The sequence below is a fragment of the Amphiura filiformis genome, chromosome 1, assembly GCF_039555335.1.
Source record: "Amphiura filiformis chromosome 1, Afil_fr2py, whole genome shotgun sequence".
Classification (NCBI taxonomy): domain Eukaryota; kingdom Metazoa; phylum Echinodermata; class Ophiuroidea; order Amphilepidida; family Amphiuridae; genus Amphiura; species Amphiura filiformis.
In genome coordinates, this window is record NC_092628.1 from 101,611,567 (window position 1) to 101,635,981 (window position 24,415).

The following is a 24,415-nucleotide window of genomic DNA, read 5'->3' on the forward strand; positions in this document are numbered from 1 at the left end:
GATTAATTGTTTGTATCCATAACCAGTCATGCATTGAACCAAGATAAACTTTAAGATATAAATTACACAGGGATTATGGGCAAATCAGTTAAATATTTCAAGCAGGTTCTGTTCTGTTAGCTTTAGTCTTTGGGCTACATTGAACCTACACCATAATGAGATGACAGTCTGGCTCCCCTCATTTCCTATGCTAGCTTGCTTGTTTAACACTTGGGTATTTGTAACAATTTGTAAGTTATATTCCTGTCTTGTTATTAAAGTTGTTAAGTATAAACTGGGATGTTTATGAATGATATCATAAGAATTAGCAAGCCTTCTCCGTGACTAAATCAGGACTTAAATTTAATACCTGGCATGATGTAGCAGTGATTATGGGGATTTATAGTCTGTCTGTTTTAAAGCCATAATGTATGAACTTTTAAAATGAAGTTTGTAATGTTTATGCATGCCCCAACTTACACCTAGTAATGAAATGAAGACGAGTTAATAGAACAATTTTAGTCATCTGGTGGATTATCTGTCTCAGTATTAGGTCAATGAATCTTCTTTCTGTTACAACATTACTGGATTGTATATTAAATGTGCAGTAAGTCTATGGGACTGGTTGGTCTTTTATTTGTAAAAGGATGAAATGAGAGCATCTATAAACTTCATTTAGTTTGGTAAAATGTAACAAAATTTCTTGTAAGTTGAACAGCATTGATGTCAAAGTGGATACTCAAAAAATCATTGTGAGTTCAGAGAAACTTGTTCTTCTCATATCCAGGAATTGTTGAGGAAAGTTGAGCACTGTTGTAAAGCTTCTGGGGTTGCAAAATTCTGCTCTTCATTAGACTCTGCATTTAGGAGCTTGTTTGCTGACACTTTGCCTTCTGTAACTCCTCAAGTTATATCTGTATCTACCAGCTGATTTCCTATGTACTCAGCCTTGTAATGTGGTCAACGCCTAGTCAGTAAGTCAATGAATGAAGTCTTATTAGAGAAATCAGTCAACCCTGCTATCTGGCTCCCCTCATTTCCTATGCCAGCTTGCTTGTTTAACACTTGGGCATTTGTAACAATTTGTAACTTATATTCCTGTCTTGTTTTAAGTTGTGAAGTACATAATGGGATGTTTCTGATTGAATTATAAGAATTAGCAGGGCTTCTCTGTGACTAAATCAAGACTTAAATTTAATACCAGGAATGATATAACAGTGATTATAGGGATTTATTATGCGGATTTAAAGTCTGTGTTAAAGCCATAATGTATGATCTTCTAAAATGAATTTTAAACCTATGTTTATGCATGTCCTAACGTACACCTAATTGGAATCGGCATTCATTTTACCTTGCTAAAAACCTTCCAGACAGGTGTTACTGATATAATTGGTTTTGGCAAAGAATAACAAAATTAAAATTGAACCAAAATCATAGCTTATGACGTTTTAAAGTCATAAGCTATGATTTTGGTTAAAACTTGAAGAATAACCTTTGCTTGCATGACTACACAACAATACCGCAATGTACTGTTGTTAAATAGAGGTTAATGAACTAGCACTAGATATAAGACCATTTGGCCTAGAGTGACATTGACATACGAAGATACCACTAGATACCTTCACAAGGCCTCAGCCTACTTCCTCTTACCTTAGTGCCTGCACTAAGATCATGTCTTTGAACTCATGTAGAGCCACAAATGCCTCCAGTACTTCGATGTTGAAATCATTTCTATGAGGGAAGAACAAGCATATCACATGTATATCAATAAATAAACACAGCTTGGGTGGATCAGTCACTCATCTGAACATACTCTTAAAATAAGTTCATCAGGACCAATATTTCATACTATAGGCAAAATAATTCTCGATCATGAGAGCCAACTTGGGTACGTACAGATATATGTGCCGAGCGTACAACGCACATACCACATGCTTCTGGTGCATAAACAGATTTTGAGAACTGACCAATCAGTTTTTCGAATACAGTCGTCGCATGGCAAGGTCAAGGTACGGTCATGTAGGTCGCACGATCGTGTTATTCCACGACAAGTATGCTGACACATCCTCTCATGATCGAGAATTACACATTTTGCCTATAATACATGGTAAATTACATTTTGGAAGTCCAGAATTTAACCTACAGTTTAGACATTTCATCTTCCATGTGAGAGATTTTGTCAGTACTGCGCCGGTCCAGAGGACGTGCGACAGGATTAGGGCTTTGCTGATAAAATCTTCCACACAGAAGATGAAACATCTTTAAAATTCTGGACTTGTAAACATAATTTGCCATGTTTGTCACTTGGATATATTTTCATATGAATTCACTTTTGCCTTGTTAAAAACAAAACTGATACAAAATATTCTCTTTAATTCTTGGCAATAGAAACCTTCATTGCAATTCTATGTTCTTGCAAGCTTAGCAATAAAGAATAGTACAATGACATTGCATGTAAATCGTTATGAAACAAAATCAATATAAACAACAGATTGATGTTTCAATTAATGCAGTCATATCTAGGGTAGTCTGCGGAGATATTTATAGATATTTGCGTTTTCTGACGTAGTCTTGCCCTAGCATCAATTTTACATTTCCGGGTTTTATCAGAATTCATATCGACCCATTTTTATCCTCTGCTCAACAACCTGTTCTCTGTTGATCAGAGCATGTGATGGAATTTTGACCTTTATCAACAAGGAATAGCTCACCTAATTTTGAACTGAGAAAACAAATATTCCTGACATCTAATCAGCAGGCAACTAATAAAAACCCAATTGATATTGAACTCAACTTTGATAAATATGGACAGACTAGAACCAAAACAAAACACTTCAGCATGAAACTATTTTTGTTCTCGTCAATATTGTATCATCAATATATGACATATATATATAACAGATTGTCATTCTTTAAATATCAGCTTTAAAAATTTGTATATTTCTTGTTTTTTGATTGGATACAGATGTATGGCTGGAAAAAAATGAGACCCAAAATAATTAATTTTCTATCATTTATGTTCAAAATTATTACAAATTTGCCAAATTCTGGAAAATTTGCTAAAAAACAATGAATAATCTGGACTTTTTCAGACTTTTGGTGAAAATTATGCGAAACACCACATGATCAAAACAAATTATCTGAAAATTGAGGGACAGATTGATACCGAACAGCCTGAAAATGCACTCAAAGTCTGTTGCACATTCCTGTACCCACCTTTTCACTAAAAACTACTGCCACCCCCCCCTTTTTTTGATTTCTGATTAAAATACTTGTGTCTAATTCTGCTGTACCTTTCACCGAGGTAGTCACCAATGGCAGTCTTGTTGAGTCCTTCTCCTTTGAGTAGGAATTGTGCAACATCATCTGGAGTTTCTTGAAGGAGACCCTGTTCTATCAAAAACTGTATTCCCTGCAAAAATATACAAAGAAATAACAAGACAATGTAAGGATTGTAATACTATTTGTATCTTGCATCAAAATGTACAGATCACCATCATACATGTATTTTGTGCTGTTTTTTAAGTGAAGTTGGTGGTAAAATAAAGTGCAGTTTGATTTTTGTCATGCTAGTTACAAGTATAGCTACATAGCTATTCTTTGTGTCACTTTCAGTTTGGTAATGATGTCACTCTGTGTCTTAAGCTGTGTCTTCTCTGAATCACAGTATAATATGCTCACATGAAAAGGGGCCACATTAGGAGAAATGTGACACAAGGTTTAGTAAGGTACCCTATTCAGTAAGGTTAACACAGGTGTGGATGATTCCAAATCATATGACATCAATCAATTAAGTAACAGATTACAGTATTTTAGTAAGTCCCATGATGGTGAAAGGTCCATGTAAAGCAAGCCTGGAAAAAATAGGCAATGACAATCTCTGTGCCGGGAAATTGGGTCATTTAGAGCGAAATTTTGCTTTTCTGGATAAAGAAATATACTAGAAATAAATGGTGGGAAATGCTGCCAAGTTGGAGGGAAATGTATTTCTCTTGCCGAGAAATAAACATATTTTACAGGCCTGACGTAGAGATCCAAAATTAGTATCCAAATTGGTGCCTTGATCTAAATTGACATAGAAAGGGTTTTCTCATACTAATAGCATTATTAGACAAAATAGGTCAAATTAGACCTTTCGTTGTGTTATCCACCCAAAATGGGGCTATTTTAGGTCAGCAGCAATGGTTTGTATCACTGGTCTAGAGTACACCCAAGATGGCAATGAAAGAAACCTGTATGTGAGTCATGGATAGTTAAACACTTTGAAGAAAATTCCCTTCTTTAAACAAATTACGACATATAAATTAATGGAAATCACTTTAATCTAGTCAATCATTAACATAAAATGTTGATATAACATTGAAAGTATGAAGGCAGGATTGACGATGGCAAGAAATGTGACAAGAATGAAGCAAGTTTTTTTTGAGAAAAATGAAATGCTGAAAACTTAACTATTTTGACAGCTACATTAATACACAAGAACACAGTTTTGATTTCATTGTGACATAAAGGGTACCATGACAAAATCTTTAAAATTTTGTAAAAATTGAGATATTTTTCCTACAAGAAAACAAGCATGAATCCCAGAGGGCTTAGTTCATTTCTTACCAGGGGTCAAAGTCTAGACATAAGCCAGGCATTATTTCCTTCAAATGACCCTATTTTTTCTTGGTCTCTTGTAAGAGCTTGCACACACAAATATGAGCTCACATGAAGTTAGGAGTTTCTGGGAACCTAGTAACCAGCTTGAATACTTGAATAAAGAAAGCCTGCTAGTTTTGAAACCAAAATTTGCATTGTGGTTTTCTTAGCAGTTGATGCAAACATGGGTCTATTTTTGATGCATTAGTGATGCCACTAGACTATTTCTGCTTGACGTGATTTATTTATTATGCTGTCAATGCAATTTCAAAATTATTATTTTTCTATAAATTTTGAAATAATTTGCAATGGGGAAAAAACATATGTCAATATATGCTCCCTTTGCATGTCATCATAAATGTCACTAGCTGGGTATTTTCTTTGCTTAAGAGGCAAAAGACTGAAAATTTAATACATTTAATCATGCTCATTTATGTTGCACATTTCAGCTTTAATCCAACCCATGTGTTACTTTCTGATAGATTAATTGATTCCTAAACTTTCTCATGCCTAATTACTCTCCTTCTCAAGACCACCGCTGAGAAAAATGACAATCAGTTCCTCACTTCTATATCTTCTGTTATTTTATCCATTCATTGCCATGGCAACATTAATTAATAGCATCTGCTCTTGCAGCTCAATTACAAATTTTCATATTAAAATCCCATTTTTGGTAACTGTTAATTTAATCAATCAAATTCAGAAATGATACCAATGTTATGCAACATCATCTCTAACTTACCCGTGTAACACTAAAATAGAATAATTTACTGCAAATAATGCACTAAAATTTCTCATCTTCTAGGCCCACAAATGTCAAAACACTTGCAAACAACATTCCCATGAGTCACAATTGCTCCTTTCTTTCCCTCCCTCCATTTCTCTACTCCTCTGAACCCACGCATCTAAAGGTTGTAATTAGAGTGGGGACCACCCATTTCTGCGACCACAACAGTAGCCCAGTTCACTACCTAATTGGTGTTATGTTACATCATTCGGTAAGGACCGCAGGAGAAAGGGAGATGTAAAACGGGTAAAACGTTGCAGTGGAATACCCAATATGGTAATATTTAATTGGAGTAATATGATCATATCCACAGTAGTAGTAAAGTCAACTCAACTTTCAATTAAGAAATGCAAGCAATATCTCTGATTACAATTGTCATGATTGTTAGCCCAAGAAAAGGGTAAGACAAAAACATGTTTTTGTTTCTTATGAAAGCTAAAAATAAACAAAAATTTGGTTAACTTTTGAAATACAATAAGTAGGTCTATGTACTGTGATGAACTAGTCAGCACTTTTTGTTGTGTCCACAAACCTTAGGCTAAATCAGGTGTATTGGTTGATGGAAAACATTCAAGACCAAGTCATTCGTAGATGTGCACAAAAATGTACAAAACTAGAAACTCATTTAATTCTCGCCTTCTTGCTTACAGAACAATATTTTAGTAACATAGACATTTTGTTAGTTTTTGCCACTTTTACCAACAAAAAAGTGTTTTTGCCAAGTTATATAAGTGGAAAGAACATGGTTAAAACACTGGTTTTTCCACTTGTGGCAAAAACTTACAAACCCTGGAGAATTAACGTAATTCTGCTGCAAACACGTTTTGAGACAATGCAACACTATAGATCAGGCATATTGAATTTGGTAGCGATTCCAAATTAAAATGCACAGGGTGAACCTGAAGTTACAATTGATGACCCCCACACCTTAGTCACCTTTAAATTGCTAATTAAGTTTCATTTAAGCTGATATTATTACATAGATATCCACATTATGTGATGCGATCAAGCAAATCAAGTCATTTGACGTATAAAATTTGATTTTTCAATTTCATTTCATATGCAATAGCAGAGCTTTATTTTGCTGAAAACGCCATCATAATTGGACTTACGATTCTAAAGGACTGGTTATTTAATAGTGTTGCTCAGAACAATAAAATACAAAGGAAGTTAAATACTATTATTGCTATATCTCACCAGGGATAATAGCGACAAATGACTCATTTGGGTTGATTACATCACATATAACCTGCCTGGCTCTATGTGCGTCACAAACTCTCTGTAATTGTATCCATCATTAACTACAAATATTGCAGCAATTATGAATAGCTGATTGGACACCATTTGTCAGACATAAAGCATTTTATTTTGAACCACCCATTCCCCAACGATTTGAAATTAACTTTTCTTCAAAATTTAAAATGCAAACAAGTAGTTATTTTGAACAATTTGGTGAGAAATGCTGTTTTTGCACATGGCGAAGAACTACAAAAACACAAGGAATAGGCAATTGGCAAATGTGAAATTTTACTGTTGGGAAAAAATTTACCTGTCATAATGAACAACAGAGCAAAGAGTTGTACTAATTGCACACAGGTGTATAGATTTACCTGACATGCATGGCAACGTTGTAAGCTATTAGAAATGGATTCCAGATATTGTGACCAAGAGGCCAAGTCAAAATATTTGGTATAAACACTTAGTGAAATAAGAGGTAGGTGTTGTAAACAGTTTGTCATATTAAACCATTTCACTAGCATCTCAATCATGTCCAGAATTAGCCCAGTATATCATGGCACAGTTCTTTAAGCCTCATTTATATGCTTGCAAATTCACAGAATGACCTATGTCATATCGGGTATTAAAACGCATGCCCATCATCTTGTTGAATGGAGGTCCCTGAACTAAATGAAACAGTTTTAGGCTGCTTTGGGTGGACTAACAAAAAAACTTTGAAAAAACTTAAATGTGTCAATTGCATAGCAAACAATTGGTAAGTTTTTAGTGGGTTCCCCGTTGGACAAGTTTAGAACTGTCAAGGTTTCGTAGCTCTGACTTCATTAGGACAAAGTGCCTAAGAATGAGACATGCAGGCCGCCCCTTGCCTACTGGTGACTCTGAAAAGAGCTGTTCACTGAAGACTTCCCCTTGTCAACAGGGAACAAGGAGACCTCGCCTATCTGCTAAATTTAAAGGTTTGGCGGCTCTGAAAAGAGCTGTTCACTGAAGACTGCCCCTTGTCAACAGAAAACAAGCAGACCTCACCAATCTGCTAATGCAACTGCAGAGAGTTTAATAGCAAACTGTCCTACATATAGCTTGATCTATTAAAAGACTAATTCTGTAAAATAAATATAAAGTTTACATTTTAAAAGCAAACTGCCCTATGTATAGCTTGATTTGTAGGTGATATTTAGTTAGTGAGGGTTACTAGAGCAAATCATGTCAGTGCTTCATGTCTGAAATTTCAATAGGACACATTGCATGTTTAATAAGCACTTATTGGCAATTTGCAAAATTATGTATTTTTGTAGTACTCAAGTTGGTTTCATACAGGACCTTTATATTCAAAATACTTTAATTTAAATGTTTTCATTGCAACACAAATTCCCCATTCTAAGAAAAATTCTCTTGTGTTGTAATTTTAAAATTTTACCTAATATCAAGGGTGTGGCTACAACTTTCAAATGCACTAACATGGTCTACATACAGAAGACTTCAGTAGGTGCTAAATTAAGTAAAAATCACTGTTTTCAATTGCGTGCAAACTGTAGATCTAAACAAACACAGAGCTACATGTAGAAGAAATCAGTATTTATTGGTATCGAAACAAGGAAATGCTGTGCTTGATAATTGTGACATTTCAGCAAAAAGGAAAGCAAGTTTCTGCATTGCCCTACAGTAGCTGACCTTGCACTACAGAAAACCAGGAAATAGTTGTACGGCCCAAAAGCAAAAAACAAAACACACACAAAGGAAAAAAATAGTTAGAAAACACACCCTCATTGAGCAATTACGTGTGTGTGTTTTCAAAAAATAGGTACTGGCAAACCAATAAATGAAACTAAATGTTTTCAACCAACAAAAACAGACCCATCTTGAAACATTGCACTGCACAGCAACACGGCAATATAATAATTTTTGCCCTAGCCTAACTTACATGAACGGGCTATTCTATTCGAATATCCACACTACCTAGCTGTGGAAGATGTTAGAAAAATCTTCCACAAGGCATGAATTTCAAATTGAATGAACACATTAGGCAGCTCCATTAGAATGTCATACACACTCTGAGAAAGATTCAAGTTGAATCTTCCACAGATAGAGGATGAGTTTCAAAGAGTTGGTTAATGTGCTAATTCCATTTTAAATTCATACTGTGGAAGCTATAAAAATATTCTAAAATCTTCCACAGTGGAGTGTGGATTTTAGCCCAATGTAACTTCCTCAAATTTGTTAGATACCTTTAACTGAAATTTTTCTAGTTCATTGCCACAACCCTAGACTATTCCAGTTAAAATCCATACATCCCCTATGCAAGACATGATCTTTCTTCCACACAGGGAGTGTGAATTTCAAATGGGGTTACCTGATTGGATGGCTCCATTTGAAATTCGCACCCCTCTGTGGGAGACTAAGGTCATGTCTTCCATAGGGGGGTGCATGATTTCGACTATGATAGCCCAATACTTGTACTCTAGCCCTGTTTCACTTTGAGTTTGGTAATGATGTATGCGCATATTTCGCTGGTCATATTCTCTAATCATGTTAACCTAATCCTGCAGAGCGTATATTATTGCAACATAAAGCACCCACATCACTACCAAACTCTTGGTACAACAAGTGTATAGCACCTTTGAACCATTGGTACACTAACCAAAGCGCTTTCACCAGGTCAACCGGTGTCTTCAGCGGATGTTATTGCTCTGAAGATTGTTGTTGCTAGTGATGTAGTACTAGGACACCTCCGATGACGTCACAGATGTTGATGACGTCAAACAGGAAGATGTTGTACCAAATTTACCTTGAGTGTACCAAAACTACCCAATTTGAGTAGCGTAGTATTATTTTGCTTTCTATTTACGTTTGTCGCCACGTATGAATATACATCATAACATAATGTAGACATAATGAATATATATACCTTCTTCGGAGCTGTGTTGAATTTCTTCCTCCCTGTGTGCATCTGTTTAGCCTGAGTATTCCCTTTACTCCTGTAGGTAAACAATAACAAAAACAAGCACAATTAATTAAGGGAAAATAAACAATAACAAAAACAAGCACAATTAATTAAGGAAAAGGTTAAGGTAAAACAGATCCCAAATGAAATCAAACCCAGTTTCATTGGTTTATATGTGGCATTGCAGTTGATATGGATGCCATTATCAAGTTGTCTACTGAGCAGAGTGAGCACTACATACATGTAACTATGTACCAGTTGGCGGCAATTCCACTTTTATATCTCACTTGTGAAACTCACATGTAATCATGGTCCTGAAGTAAGAATTCTTGAAAAACCTCCTGTATCATCCTCCGAAGTAAAATGCCCAATGGCCAGCGGTCATGACTGCTGATCACGCTATCATTAAAAATATCTTGTATGTGTTTCACAAACCCTAGAAAAACATTTCTTTTTAAATTAAAATGACAATGTCTAAGGAAGACTTATAATATCCTGCTTCTTTTGAAGTTTTCATAGAATGTACTGTTTCACTATGAAGCTCGCATTTTTGTGTGGTTTTTAATAGCAAGATTAAATACTGCTTGTTTGAACAGAACTTTTACTTTCTTTCCTTATAACTGGTACGAAACACAAATATAAAATCATTTAGACACATTTGGAAAGTAATTCATAAACAATAAATTAAAAAACATTGAAGTACGGTACAACATAAAAACATATACTTATTCTACTTATAACTGAGTCATCAAATCAAGTTACATTCGCGATGATTTTGAATATATCCCAAGTAGTAGCATACACTGTGAAATTTCACAGATTATTCACATTTATCTCAAAAATAGTGTATGAAACACTTCTTGTTTCAATTAGTTTTTCCCCAAAGACACTACCCAGCATTCATAATTATGCAGTTCATAATTCTGAATTCAATAATATTCTAAGAAATATGTCTTCTTTACTAACTAAGATATTATTACTTTCATATGTTGAAGGGAATAATTATGAAGTAGTAGAGTTTCATCTCAGTTGGCAATGCTCATCCTTGCATTCAAGGAGAAACAAGTCATTGCTGATGAAAAACACATGGAAACAACTATATGTTTAACTCCAACTTGAAACATTGGCAAAGTAACAAAAATGGCAAAGGAAATAATCACAGTAACAAGAATTACATATAAATAATATAGACAGAGAATAAAATTAAGCATGATTAATTAATGCAAGTTCCAGGGAAGGAAGTGCCAATATGTGAAATCATTTTCATTACACTTGGATGTATTCTGTGAAGAAACAATGTTTCATTTGAGCAACTGAATTTTGTTGATGATAGAAAGTCACATCTTTCTACATGTATTTTCAGTAAATTCTTAACAGATCAGAATTGGGAAAAAATAATTCTAGCAATAGGCTATTTTCATGGTTTTGGCTAGCATTGATGAAATAAATGCATCCTTTCCAATATAAGTGAACTACCTCCTTCAAATGTTATTTCCTCCAACTTTGACCAATTTACATATCTACCTAAGATAGCACTAGTAAGAGGGATTAACTTGAGCCAACCCATGAGTGTCACTGTCTTTTTAGGACACTTGGTAGTTGCATACTGTCATGCCGCTTGCCATTGAGCGGTGTGGCACACACGCATTGCAGACAAACGGACATAATCAAGGCTTGCCATTGGCTGATACGTCATACAAGTGGTGTGGAAGAATGACAGGAGCATTTGAACAGTATGTATGTCAAAATTATGTACACCAACTTCAAGATGATGTCACATCTGCCGTTGTTACCAACAGAAACAAGATTTTCATTATGATTCAAATATCATTTAGAAATACCCTACAAAATTATATTTTCAACACCAGATATTATTATTGTGCCTAACACATCTATTCTAAATCAAATCACAAAACCACTGGAACTTACTTTCTATTGCACATTGGTCCCGGCATTCTGGTGATGAACGCTATGATAATATATCCCAGTAATCAGACAAGATCTGATAATTCCATCATGTTCAGTGAATTCCAACACACACATTGTTCCATTTCACTACCTATCCAGGTAACTAGCAATACCTGTCTGACACTATTTCCACATGGCACTCAAGTTCATTACCTATCTATCTCCACTTTAATGATTACCCCTATCTCCTCATCTCATCTTGAGCAGACAGCACACCTGACCTTTCTATAACGAATGAGCACAACCCCGACTCGATATGATACTAATCATTCCAACTATTGGTGAAAAAAAATTACAGATCTAGAATCCCTGATGCGACTCGACTTTTCCATCTGCAGGCTACTATCATCACATGCCAACTCATCCCAATCGTCTCATCCATGAGTACTGATGACTTCCATATGCACCTGTGTACATAGTGAATGACTCCCTTTGACGTAGTAGGGTGGGACTTAACACACATGCCAGGGGCAATGGTTCTTTAGCCAACACTACTGAGTGAATAAATATTGGACTTTGAAACTTGGAGTGACAACACAAAGCATGTGGTGTACGGGATTTGCTACCAACAGGGACTGATAATGGAGAAACAGGTGGGGAGATCCCAGGCCCTTAAAGTGTAAAATTATAATATGTACTTAAGGTAATGGCAAGTACTTATGTCATTTTGCAATATTAAAGTGACTGACCACCCATTACTCTCTCTTATTACAAACCTAGCTGCCATTTACATCATAGACCGGTTCTTCGCTTTAAGATATTGAACTTCTGACTTGAAGAAAAGTAATCCTAACATTTTCTTGTATAAAATATTAAAGTTGTGCCCAATATGCAATTACTCTTATATGAAGCCCAAGTCCTAAACTTCTCAATATTGTTCAGTTAAATCTAAGTTTACCCACTTAGGGGGAAATCTGTGAAGAGCCCCATACTCATTTTTTAAACTTAAACATGGAACTTGAGTGTAATAAAGCTTATAAGGTCCTCGGGCAAACATACCTCAACTACTTATGGACTTCTGCTTGGAAACACTTGAATCTGACTTCAATTGTTTGAGCTGAAAACAACACCAGGTGTGAGTACCCAAAATCAGATTACTGTATACAAATCCATAGTTAATCAAAAAGTACCAACAAAAGGTTGCACAATTGAAATTTGACTTTTGCCTCCAGTTAAAAAATAATATTTTGTTGGAGTATGTTGACACAAAAGCAACCACCAAGTTTTGCATTAACATTTAAAATGTCTTGTGGAGAACAAAGACTATTAAGGTAAGCAACTAATACATAAATGACATCACACTATCAGCTGATGTTTTGCTATTGGACTCAAGTAAACTCTTTCTGCACCCAGGTGTCCTAATATCTCATCCTGAAATCATATTCCTCACAAATCTTGAATCACTGACCTCCATGCAACAGATATTGATCATTTTGGAGCAAGAGAGATGACCATGCGGTATCCAACTGCTACATGAATGACATCAAACTCATCAGCTGCTGTTTGCCTGGACTCAAGTAAACTCTTACAACACCCAGGTGTCCAATGCGCTTGCTATTCCATTTGAAAATCTGCCATAACCATGTACCACAAAGGGAGAGTGTTTTTCAAATGGAATGGTGAAGGTTTAATAATTTGAAACGCACACTCCCCCTGTACATGACTTAACCTATAATTATTTGCCACAACTGGATTGGATATTTCAAATGGAAGTTACCCAAAATTTGTCTGTTCTACTTGAAACCTATACCCCCTCTGTGGAAGGCTTAAGCTAAATCTTCCACAGAGGGAGTGTGGATTGCAAATGGAATCTACTTGAAACCCATACTCCCTCTGTTGAAGACTTCAAGTGCATCTTCCACAGAGGGAGTATGGATTACAAATGGAATCAGCCTCCATTACCCAGCATATGCTACAGTTCAACGACTGATCACTAATCAGTTTTAATTGCATCAAACCAATCAGCAGAACCACGCCAAAGATGTTTGCTCATTTTACCTGCAACCCCATCTTCATCTCAAAAAATAACAAACATAGTAATTGGTTACAAGCGCCTTAATTTGCTGGTTAGCAGGTGATGAAGCCGATTATATCGCATTAGATGAGCGCATTTCGCCCCACCTGTACCTCCAGATCACATGCTTCAACAACATCTGTTAAAATTTCAATTTATTAAATTATGATACAGATATGTTAATAGAAAGCATTGCAAGAATGTCTTCTTGTTCTTTGCTTCAGATGCTCAACGTTTAAAAAAGAGAAATAGTGATAAAATAAGTCAAATACAAATGATCTTACTTTAGCTGGAAATTCCATACCAAATTTAGGGAACTTTATGCAAAATTGCAAAACAAATTGCAAAACCGGAGAACAATTTAATCTAAATTGAAGTATGAAGGATACTAAAATGCTAATACTAAAACTTTAATGAAGGAAGTTGAATTTACTATTAAGTTGTTTTCTACTCAAACAGCTAGCAATACATACTAATTCAATGTGTCCTAGGCTGTTCAATAGATGCAACAGCAATCAATATGTAACTTTATCCAGCTTTCAAAAAGAAATTAGTAACTGATAACCAAGACAACCCTTCAAAAGTGAAATTGCATGAAACTTGATAATTATTATAAAGTGACATCAATTTGTTGTCAGGCTCATCAATTTTACCATAATTGACCTCTGAAATACCATGCACCCCTAATTTACCCAAATTTGTTGACACGCGCCTGTTAATCTTTCCATCTTCTGGCAAACTCCAAATATGGTTTTGAACTTCTTCATTAGTATGATAGTAATTTTGTTTAGATTGATCACTTTCAAATAATGTAGCATCTAATCAGGAATCCAGCCTTTGATCACAGATAGTTGATGCTTGAGTTGTAGGTGTCCTATGAACTAATACCCCTCCTATAGATAACTAGTGCAGTGTACTAGGATGAACTGAACTGTCCTTTGTCTGACCAATATGACCCACAACAGGGCCCGACTGATGACCGCTGGACTCCAGCTAGTGCTTCACCCCTCCATGAAAATGCTGCCTATGGTTTATCTGGTGCAGTTTACAGGTTTACTGAAGTTCATACTGGTAGGACATCTTTGAAGATGACTGCTATCTCACTAGACTTCTGACACTTTTGTCAAAAGGTGCTCTGCTGTCACTGTGCTCCTATGGTGTAACAGTTTAACTACTGACATTTCAATTTATATCTCATGATAGACAATGCTGTACTTTATTCGCTAAGTTCAAACTTGAGTTGAAGCAATGCAGAAGTTAGTATTCCGCTTTTGATTTCTATGTAACTTGCAAGTTTCATTATTTAGAGCAAGAGAGCTAAATTAAAAAAACTTATTTTGTTGGAAAACCACTAGAGTGTTATTTTGAGTTGAACATTGTTTTCTTATCGAATTCAAATGAGGCTTAATAAACCATTGATATTTTATTTCAAATTTTAATTGTTATGGAAGCACAATATGCAGCTCTGGAATGTCATTTTATATGATTTACATGAATCATGGAAACGTTACATTCAAGTAGCTTGAAGTCCAGGATAAACACCAGAAATCCTGCAAATGATCTCAACAATACTATTAATTTCCACTAATCTTGACACAAGTTTGCAGTTCTTCCATAAGTCATTTTCCTCAAAACTTAAGTCTCTGACATAAAAATCAGAACTGGAACACCGACTAGAGTGTTACCGGATACCAAATTTGACAAGGACCTAGCCCAGTAGCACTTTTCGCATCACTTATGATTATGTCATCAAGTTTAACCAGTTAAAGTGATGCCATGTCAAGCCTCATTACAGACGATTTTGTTTTTACAAAGTACGTGCCTAAAGTGTCTGAGATGCGATTAGAGCATGACAATATGTATGCCTGGTATTCTATGCTGGTATACCACTTATAACTCATCAATGCTCTTCATCAACAAAGGAGCAACACACAAACAACTTAGTCATCTTCATCACAATAAAATACCATCATTGAAAATGACATTTCTTCACAAACTTTGGGTAAGATTTAGTCCCGGATTTAGTCTTTTCCTAAAGAAGTCCTTTTCAGAGGGCTGAGCTTTTGGAACTCTAGCGAGTGCCATCTTTAGAACATGTTTGGTTCTGAAGATGACTTCTCAAGGGAAAGACTAAGTCTTACTCATGTTTACTGACCTAGAGTACCAAGTAATTTCAAATCAAACTCAAACCTTTTCAAAAATTCTTCCAGTTATGCTTAGCTTGGATTCACCGGATGTAATTATTCATAAATTTGTAAGCATTTTTCATGTAGATTTCCACAACCAAAGATAATTCAATGGTGAGAAAACAGAGCGAAATTGCATAACTAAAAATGACTAAAAATGAATGTAATAAAAATCCCTTTATAAGGGATGTGCTGGGACAAGTTGCTCACAATGAGTAATATCATATTAATCTTCAATAAAATTGTAAAAAATAAATAGTTGGGCATGTTGCGTGAACTTGACATGTTAGCATGGTTTTATAGTGGTAAGAATGACAGAATCTGACATTTCTGTTTCATCTAGAGAATTGTGACTACTAAGAGTGGTATTTAAGACAGGCGTCTTAAATCTGGAGACCACCATCGCTGAAGATGTCACTAGCATCATTAATATCAGCTATATCTTCATTATAGACACCCTGGATGACAGGAAGTACAACCATTAACTGGTGATGATGATGAAGATGATTTAGTTTTCCCTGAATGATGGGATCCTATTTAGTGTGCTTCTTAATGACTTCCACTAATTGTGTGACCCTTAAGGGTATCCGTAGGGAGAACACTTTGTTTTACGGCCAGGTCTGGCCAGGTGCATGTTTGTTCGCAGTCTACAGGTGTAACTAGGTTGTTGTATATTCTATAATTTTCCTGGTGTGTTAACTGTGATTACATCTAGACACCAGTTTATTTTTTATTTGAACGGGACCCTAATTTAATGAGAAAAACGCCGAAAAAGAGAGGCCCGGCAAAAGCCGATTTGCAGACAATTTTGTAGCTACAGACAGCTCGTATTCCATATAACAACTACGGAAACCAATCAGTGCCAGAAGTGTTGATTTATATTTCATCCACTTAGGTTTGGCTTAACCCACTAAAAGGTAAAACTTTAAGGCTGATCATTTTAATTATAAATGTAGTGTGTGTGTAAAAGTATATTTCTCAAAATGGAGGAGAGCGCCTAAAGCAAGGAAAAATCATAATGTGCAGAAGGCCTACTTTTCGGATGATATTCACAGAAACAAAAATAAAGAACTAAAGATCTAAAAACAAAAGTAAAGAAAATGAGGGCGAAATAAATAAACAGCGTACAGCATGTGATGACTTGTCAATAACGATAAGAGGAGCATGTACCTCAATAAAGAGTTTAAATAAAACAAGGAAAATCATAATGTGTAGACTGTAGAGGCCTACTTTTCGGATGATATTCACTGAAACAGAAAAAAAGAAATAAGTTTAAAGAATTATATATTTTAAGATTAGATAATGAACAATCATACATAAAAATGTGACAGGTGTCTGATGATATTTATACACAACAAGAAAAAAATAAAGAACTACTTAACACGCGACATAAATAAATAGCCATATTTTATGAACGAACTGAATGTTGACATTGCGGACCAGGATTTGAAACAAGAAAAAAAAAAAAAAAAGAAAACGCGGTTGGTATAAAAACATAGCGTGTGCTATCATGATATAAACTTCAAAATCTAAAAACACAAGTAAAGAAATAATTTAGGGCGAAATAAATAAACAGCGTACAGCAGGTGCTATCTTGTCAATAATGATAAGAGGAACATGAAAAAAACCAGCAGAGAGCATGCACCCCAGTAAAGAGTTAAATAAAGCAAGGCAAAATCATAATGTGCAGGAGGCCTACTTTTCGGATAATATTCACAGAAACAAAAATAAAGAACTACGTTAAAAAAAAAAAAAATTATATAATTTGAAATTAAATAATGCAAAATCATACATAAAAATGTGACATGTGTCTGATGATAATTATACACTTCGACCAAAAATTAAGAAAATACTTAACACGCGACATAAATAAACAGCCATCTATCAAGAATGACAAGAGGAACATGAAAAAAAAACACCTAATATATGAGAGCATGCACCCCAATAAAGAATTGCTTTAAAATAAAACAATGAAAAATCATGACATGTGAAATGTATGTTGATACACTTATAAATAATACTCAAGGTGAAATAAAAAACACCTTATCTACCGATATTTCCACAGTTAAACATACTCAGTGATCACTTGTACTAAAACAAAAATAAAGAAATACTTCACAAATGATAAGAGGAACACATAAAAATAAATAAGCGAGCATGTCCCAAAAAAAATTAGTAAAAGATAAAATAATGATAAAACGCATACAAGAAGGGGCAAAATATTTGTCGCATAAAAACTTATTAAATGCTCATTTGCTCTAAGATATTTAATGTTTGCAATTTACTCCTAGTTTATCATTTATTTATTATTTATCTAGGCTTATATATCTTTTATTTATTTATCTATTAATTTATCTATTTATCAATTTATTTCAATATCATTATTATTAAGTGCCTATTTATAATGATATTTCAATCTATCAACATTATGCTTACGTCATCCAGGAGTTATTATCCCACTTGAAATCGCCATATAAACACAAATTAATAAAGAAATACCCAATGGGTGAAATAAAAAGCATGATCTATCTTTTCAAGAATGAAAAGAGGATATAAAAATATAACAATATAACAGAGCATGTCCTATAAACATGATAAAGAATTATTTAAAATCGTACAAATGTGAAACATGTAATATGACATATACTTAAGGGATCTGGAATGAGCGTTTTGAGCGTTTCGACAGTATTTTTTGTGGGAAATGAGAGTACATCAGACATATCGAATTGCATTCTGAATACGAAGAATGTCTTTCTCATATCAAATAATTTTCATTTTTTGAAATTCACGATATAATGCAAATTTTATGACAAATTATTAAAATTTGATATTTTTCAAATTTTTGATATATAACAGTCCTCGAAGTAAATTTTATAAATCTAATGACATATTCTTAAAGTGTATGTAGCTGGGAGGAAAAGCCGACGATCAATTGAAAATTTTGACCTTTCATATTGAAGATATGGATTTTATTTCCCCAAAAGACCTATTTCTTTGGGGGAAATCCATATCTTCAATACGAAAAGGTCAAAATTTTCAATTGATCGTCGGCCTTTCCTCCCAGCTACATATACTTAAAGAATGTATCATTAAATTTATAAAATTTACTCGAGGACTGTTATATATCAAAAATATCAATTTTTAATGATTTGTCATAAAATGTGTATTACATTGCTAATTTCAAAAATCTAAATTATTTGATATCAGGACATTCTTAGTATTCAGAATGCAATTCGATATGTCTGATGTGCTCTAATGTCCCACAATAAATACTGTCCAAACGTTCATACCCCAGCCCTTAACATAAAACAAAATAAACGGTCATGATAATATGACATTAAGGGCGAACACCACTAATGAAGCGCCTTGGTTGAAATGCACGCGTGAAAATTAATGTCTTTCTTTGCTCAATTTGAGGCCTTTTTGACTCTCATAGTTGCCTGATGTACCCGTTACATTTTATTAAGAAACAAGGTAGTATAGTTTCTCTCCATTGATTTTGCAATAGCGTCTCCAGGAGGGGGGGCTCAGAGGGCTTTCAGATTTATGCGGTGGGGGGGGCTTAATGGCTAAAATCGCCAAAAACCGCCTGATTTTACATATCCTCTAGCGTTGGTTGTCAGTAGATTGCAGTCACTCCTCATCAAGTGTTGACAAAGACAACAGTGGTTGTTGAAACGTACACAGTAAGTGCATTTTCTTGGATCAGATACTACGAACTCTGGTTTACTAGTTTACTCTACCGATCCTGATGAATTTGTTCAATCAATAACGATATCTGGGGACCAATCACAAGCCAGATTCATTTAAAGATGCATTACATCATGACCAATTTTAGTTAGGCCAGAAATTGGCCTAACTCTCCATAGAATCCCGTGTTAAAAAGTTATCCATAATCCAAAGTCAGTAGTCCACTTGGGAAGCTAACAAACAGAGGCGTACGGTGACTGAAAAGATTAGATGTGAAAATCTATCAATTGTGCACAAATAATAATCAGAGTTTTAAGCTTAAATGCAATAGCCAGAAGCACAATTGGCAAGTGGAGTACGGAGAAGTCTAGCTACACCCTGGAAGGGAAAAAACAGTATTTGAAACGAGGAAATGTGCAATATGACTTAATGTAATACATTAGAAAAGGCTTAAAAGGCAACTATTAGGCCCTGATTCATATTTAATCATCATTTAGGCCTGTGAATTAGATTGTCTGTGTACATTTAGCAGGATCCGACTTTTTATGACGACTTTCAAAATGTGTTACATTTCAGAAACACCAAGCTGTTTGTGAGGTGGCGTTAGCTGTATGGGTTATAGGTTGAACTTTTTACAATATTTCTGGAAAAAAATCCTGAAATCCATATATTAATTTTTACAATGGATGTCGTCATCTGACCTTCTGCTTGCAGAAAGGGAAGTTTTGAAGAACTGAGTTGTTTTCCGGCCCCTGTCTGTACAGAAAGTCAGTGGGGGTTATTTACTGGTGTGCACCCTAAAAGGCCCTTGTCATAACCAATGGTGGCGGCATGATTTTCCCGTGCATGAGGGTTTAGGAAAATTAAATTATATGTCTAAACTTGAGGTTGCATGTGTAAAACATGGTCTTTTTTTTTTTTTTGTTTGGGGTATTGAAATGATATTTTTTTGTCTTGCACAATCATGGTAAAGATCCATGTCATACATAAGAGATTATAGGACATACAATACTTGGTAGGCCTAATGATAATGCGTAAACTTTGTACCTGTTAGGGAACTGAAATCAGACTGAAAACACAAACGTCATTTGAGGCTCTGTCTCACCAGTTGCATTTACAAGGCCCTTGTTATAACCAGTGGTGGCGGATGATTTTTTTCTGGGGGGGGGGAAGGGTCACACAAGGTTCTGAACAGAAACGTCACATACGGACCAACCCACACTACCGAGAACCGCGAATGCCGAGAACCGCGAAAGCCGAGAACCGCTCTAGTTAATTTTATCTTTACAAGTAATCTAATAATCTCAATGTAGGTGAACATTAGGCATGTTAGGCAGCATGTCACATATACCCCATAGCGTGAAATAAAATTAAGCTAATTAGTATCACATCATACATGTATCATTCATTTCCATTATGAGATACTATGTTCATCATTATAGTTATATGGCCGAAAAAAAAAATTGTTTTGGTTTTCGTTCTCCCTCGTCAAATTTTGGGATTTGTCAGATTTTTTTTAAAATAGATTTTTCCAATTTTTTAGACTTTGTAATGCTTTAGGATTTAAGTTTATTAGAGAACAAACATCACTTCCAAGTCTTTTTGTGGTAATCTAGGGGTTTATCCCTCAGAACCTCACATTAAAAAAAAGGAGAAAGAAGAAGGGCCTATTCCTTTCCTCAAATACTGTTGGGAAAGACTGAAAACTAGAAACAATGCTAATTTCACATTGAAGAAAACAAGCCTCCCATCCTCATCAAGTCATGAAAATCCTCTGGACACGAACCAAATCATTAATTTTATGCGGCCTATACTATAACTTACATATGCCACTATACACTAGATATATATTTCATACAAAGACTATGAAACAGATAGCACACAGACTGACTGGTTAAATAATTTAAAAGCAAACTGAGCTTGCCCTGATGCCCCGATGTAGGTAAATCATGTAAATGATACACAGAGATCACATTAAGCGGATCAAATATACTGACATCTAAATAATATAATGCAAGGAATTACACAAACATCAAAAGCCTATTACAGCTCATACAATGGGCAAATCCTATCCCTAAATACATTACATAATAATAATATTTGAAAATTTATGATCTTTGTGGAAAAAGAATTAGTACTGGGCAAACAAACGATTTAATTCTGGAGTTTGTTCACTTTGATCTTTCAATAACTCATGAATTAATCAGAGAATTCTTGGCACAAGTACAATTTAATATTGGCAATGCAGCCTGTAAAACAAAATATAACATAGAGCCTCTAGGTTTGAAATCTAACTGCATTATTATAAGTATAAAATAACATGTGAATTTTGATTTTTGATACATCTTGTTGCAAGGCAAGACTTTACTGTGATGAAATAGACAGTGAACTTCATGCTCTACATGAATAGTGAGGTTGCATTGCAACATTTCATTTCTACCTCAATTTACACAATTTAATATTTTGCCTTATTTAATTTCAAACCCCAACTCATGTCTCGCTCATATGTAAATCATTGCTTTCCTTGTCCCACAAAAAACGACAAATTATGCAAATTTTGACAATAGTACAGGGATGTTCCAAACATGAGATTGTAATTTGAAAAGCCCCAGGATTTGATTTGGTACAGATTCCAGGTCCAGATGTGTGTTCTTAATCGTCTGCAATTCTGCATAACTATCAAATAAAGCTTTGCAAAAACCTCAAGAAAATCTAGTATTTTGATGAGATTGAATTTGCTGGAGGCATCAGAAAATAGAGTTACCAAAACAGGATGTAAATCCTGTTTAATCCAACCATCCTCCATGACAACTCAACCATGGATACAAAGTATACTGTAATACTATTAACAAACAACATATTCAAAATTTATGTTCAAATGGGCAAAGCTTTTTAAGAAGCTTCAATTTTTCTGCTTCAATATGAGGGCAGTGATGAGTATTGTGATTGCATTATTGATGAATAATACCACACTGACTCCTATAATCCAGGGATTCTGTCTCAAATTTCAACATATGTAGCTCTTTTACCACTTTTACTTTCCTATTGAGTTTTAAGCTTGTTAGTGTTGCTGTTGTTTCTTGTTTTCTCTCTAGGATCTGTGTTTTCAACAGTATGAAATAAAACAGTTGGTCTGGTTACCTGAAAAAAGAGATCTGTATTTTCAATGAATACCCAGGGTATTGTTATTTCTACATGCTGGAAACACAGATATAAAGGATATGTGCATGTTAACTTCAATTCTAGCCAGATAAGTACACATTTCACATACCGTATTGTTTGTAATAAACGCCCCAGGGGTGTTGCATTTTTCCAAGTGAATTGGAAGTGAATTTTCAATGGAAAAACTCACAAAATATGACTTCTGGTTTGAAAATTTCAAACTCGAAGTCGTATTTCACCCATGGCAGCGCATACAGGGGCCACATATTACTGTATACGCCAATATATTCGCGGGAATATATTTTCACGGTTTCATGTATGATTGACAATTTCACAGGTTGTTAAATTTGCGGTTGTGGATATCTCCTCAATAGAATAACATAGTAAAATGCTTAATTATCAGGTTTTCGCGGGGTTTTATTTTCGCGGATGCCTCTTGATCAGCGAAATCCGCGAAAATTAAACCACCGCGAAAATTTCAGCGTATACAGTATCAGAAATATTAAATCTGTAAATTTGCACATTTTTATGCAAGAATGCGATTTATTTAGTTAAACATATGAACATGTTAATGTGGTGATGAATTGGATGGAAAGGTTAAGTTTGAATAAGATTTGTCCATGCAATTTTGTGATCATGTTATGTCAGTTTTAAGCTTACTTGGCAACTGAAAAAATAATGGGCGTTTACATTATTGGAAGGAGAATTCTAATGACAAGAACTAACTAATAATAGTCCCAAACAAAAATGTTTGGTAGACTCATAACCGGTGCGATCTTACCTTTCCGATGTTGATTAAGATACTTCTTGCATCGATCCCGAGATGCGGAAAAAACCAATAGTCATTTTGTCCCACATAAATGAATAAATAACAAAAACCCCGATCCCCGGTGGACTCACCCAAAAGGTGACGTCACACCATATGATCGCCCTTATCCGACTTGGGATCCCCTACCGGACCAAACTTGTAGGGGTGGCGGGGTCGGGATAATCAACATCGGAAAGGTAAGATCGCACGGTTATGAGTCTACCAAACATTTTGTTTGGGACTAGACTCAGTACACCGTCGATCTTACCGCTTCCGATGTTGATTAAGATACTTCTTGCATCAACATCTGAAAGATCGATCTAGCAAGTAACCGACGGATGGAGGTACAAGATTGGTCAGCATCTGATCAGGGATCGGGGGCGGGTAACGATGGTTTTCGCGAGGTCAGAAAATATTTTCCCCCAACGGTCGGGAAACAAAAAAGACCACGCGATGACAGACATAAACCTCCTTACTTAATAAGTTTGGTGGTTAAGAATAGCGACACTGGTTCTTACCATGCTGAGTATTCTGTATAGTCTGAAAACCTGGTACCCGTACACCACCGTATTATGATCGCCGAACAATGTCCCGGTAAACCTCCCGCCCGCCTCTGATTACTAACGTAAGCGGAAGTATCGTAGAGAAGGGCGAAGGTGGCTTCCGGGACACCGCCTGCTAGATCTCCTCAAGGGACAACCGAACGGTATACCCAAGATGATGAGATAGCTTCGTGTCGAGTGGGTCGTGGGGACGCGAAAACTTCGCGATCCCCGGACCCCACCAACACCTGGACCAGCCATTGCGACAGCGGCTGGACCGAAAGGCTCTGTAAGGGTGATGAATGCGGTCGTGAGTCCCTCGCAAGGCTCGTGTTCGGAAGAAATAGTGCTGCAGCGCCTTATCGGACACCCCAGCCTATCTTTGGCTTCAGCCGAACCTTGCCCAACCCTGGGGATTGGAGAGGGACGAATGTCGGTATGCACCGCGCCCGTTCGTA

At 35.5% G+C, this 24,415-nt stretch overlaps 1 protein-coding gene across 4 annotated transcripts in view; it reads right to left on the bottom strand.

Moving 5' to 3' along the window:
* The window catches only part of LOC140160984 (cytohesin-1-like), an 81,324-nt gene that overhangs the window by 20,219 nt on the left and 36,690 nt on the right, over positions 1 to 24,415 (bottom strand). For all 4 annotated transcript variants that reach the window (XM_072184354.1, XM_072184363.1, XM_072184346.1 and 1 more), the window contains 3 exons: positions 9,552 to 9,621; positions 3,273 to 3,391; positions 1,630 to 1,710 (listed from right to left, as the gene is read on the bottom strand). In XM_072184354.1, coding sequence (XP_072040455.1) covers positions 1,630 to 1,710; positions 3,273 to 3,391; positions 9,552 to 9,621 — 270 coding nt within the window. The remainder of the gene's footprint in view (positions 1 to 1,629; positions 1,711 to 3,272; positions 3,392 to 9,551; positions 9,622 to 24,415) is intronic.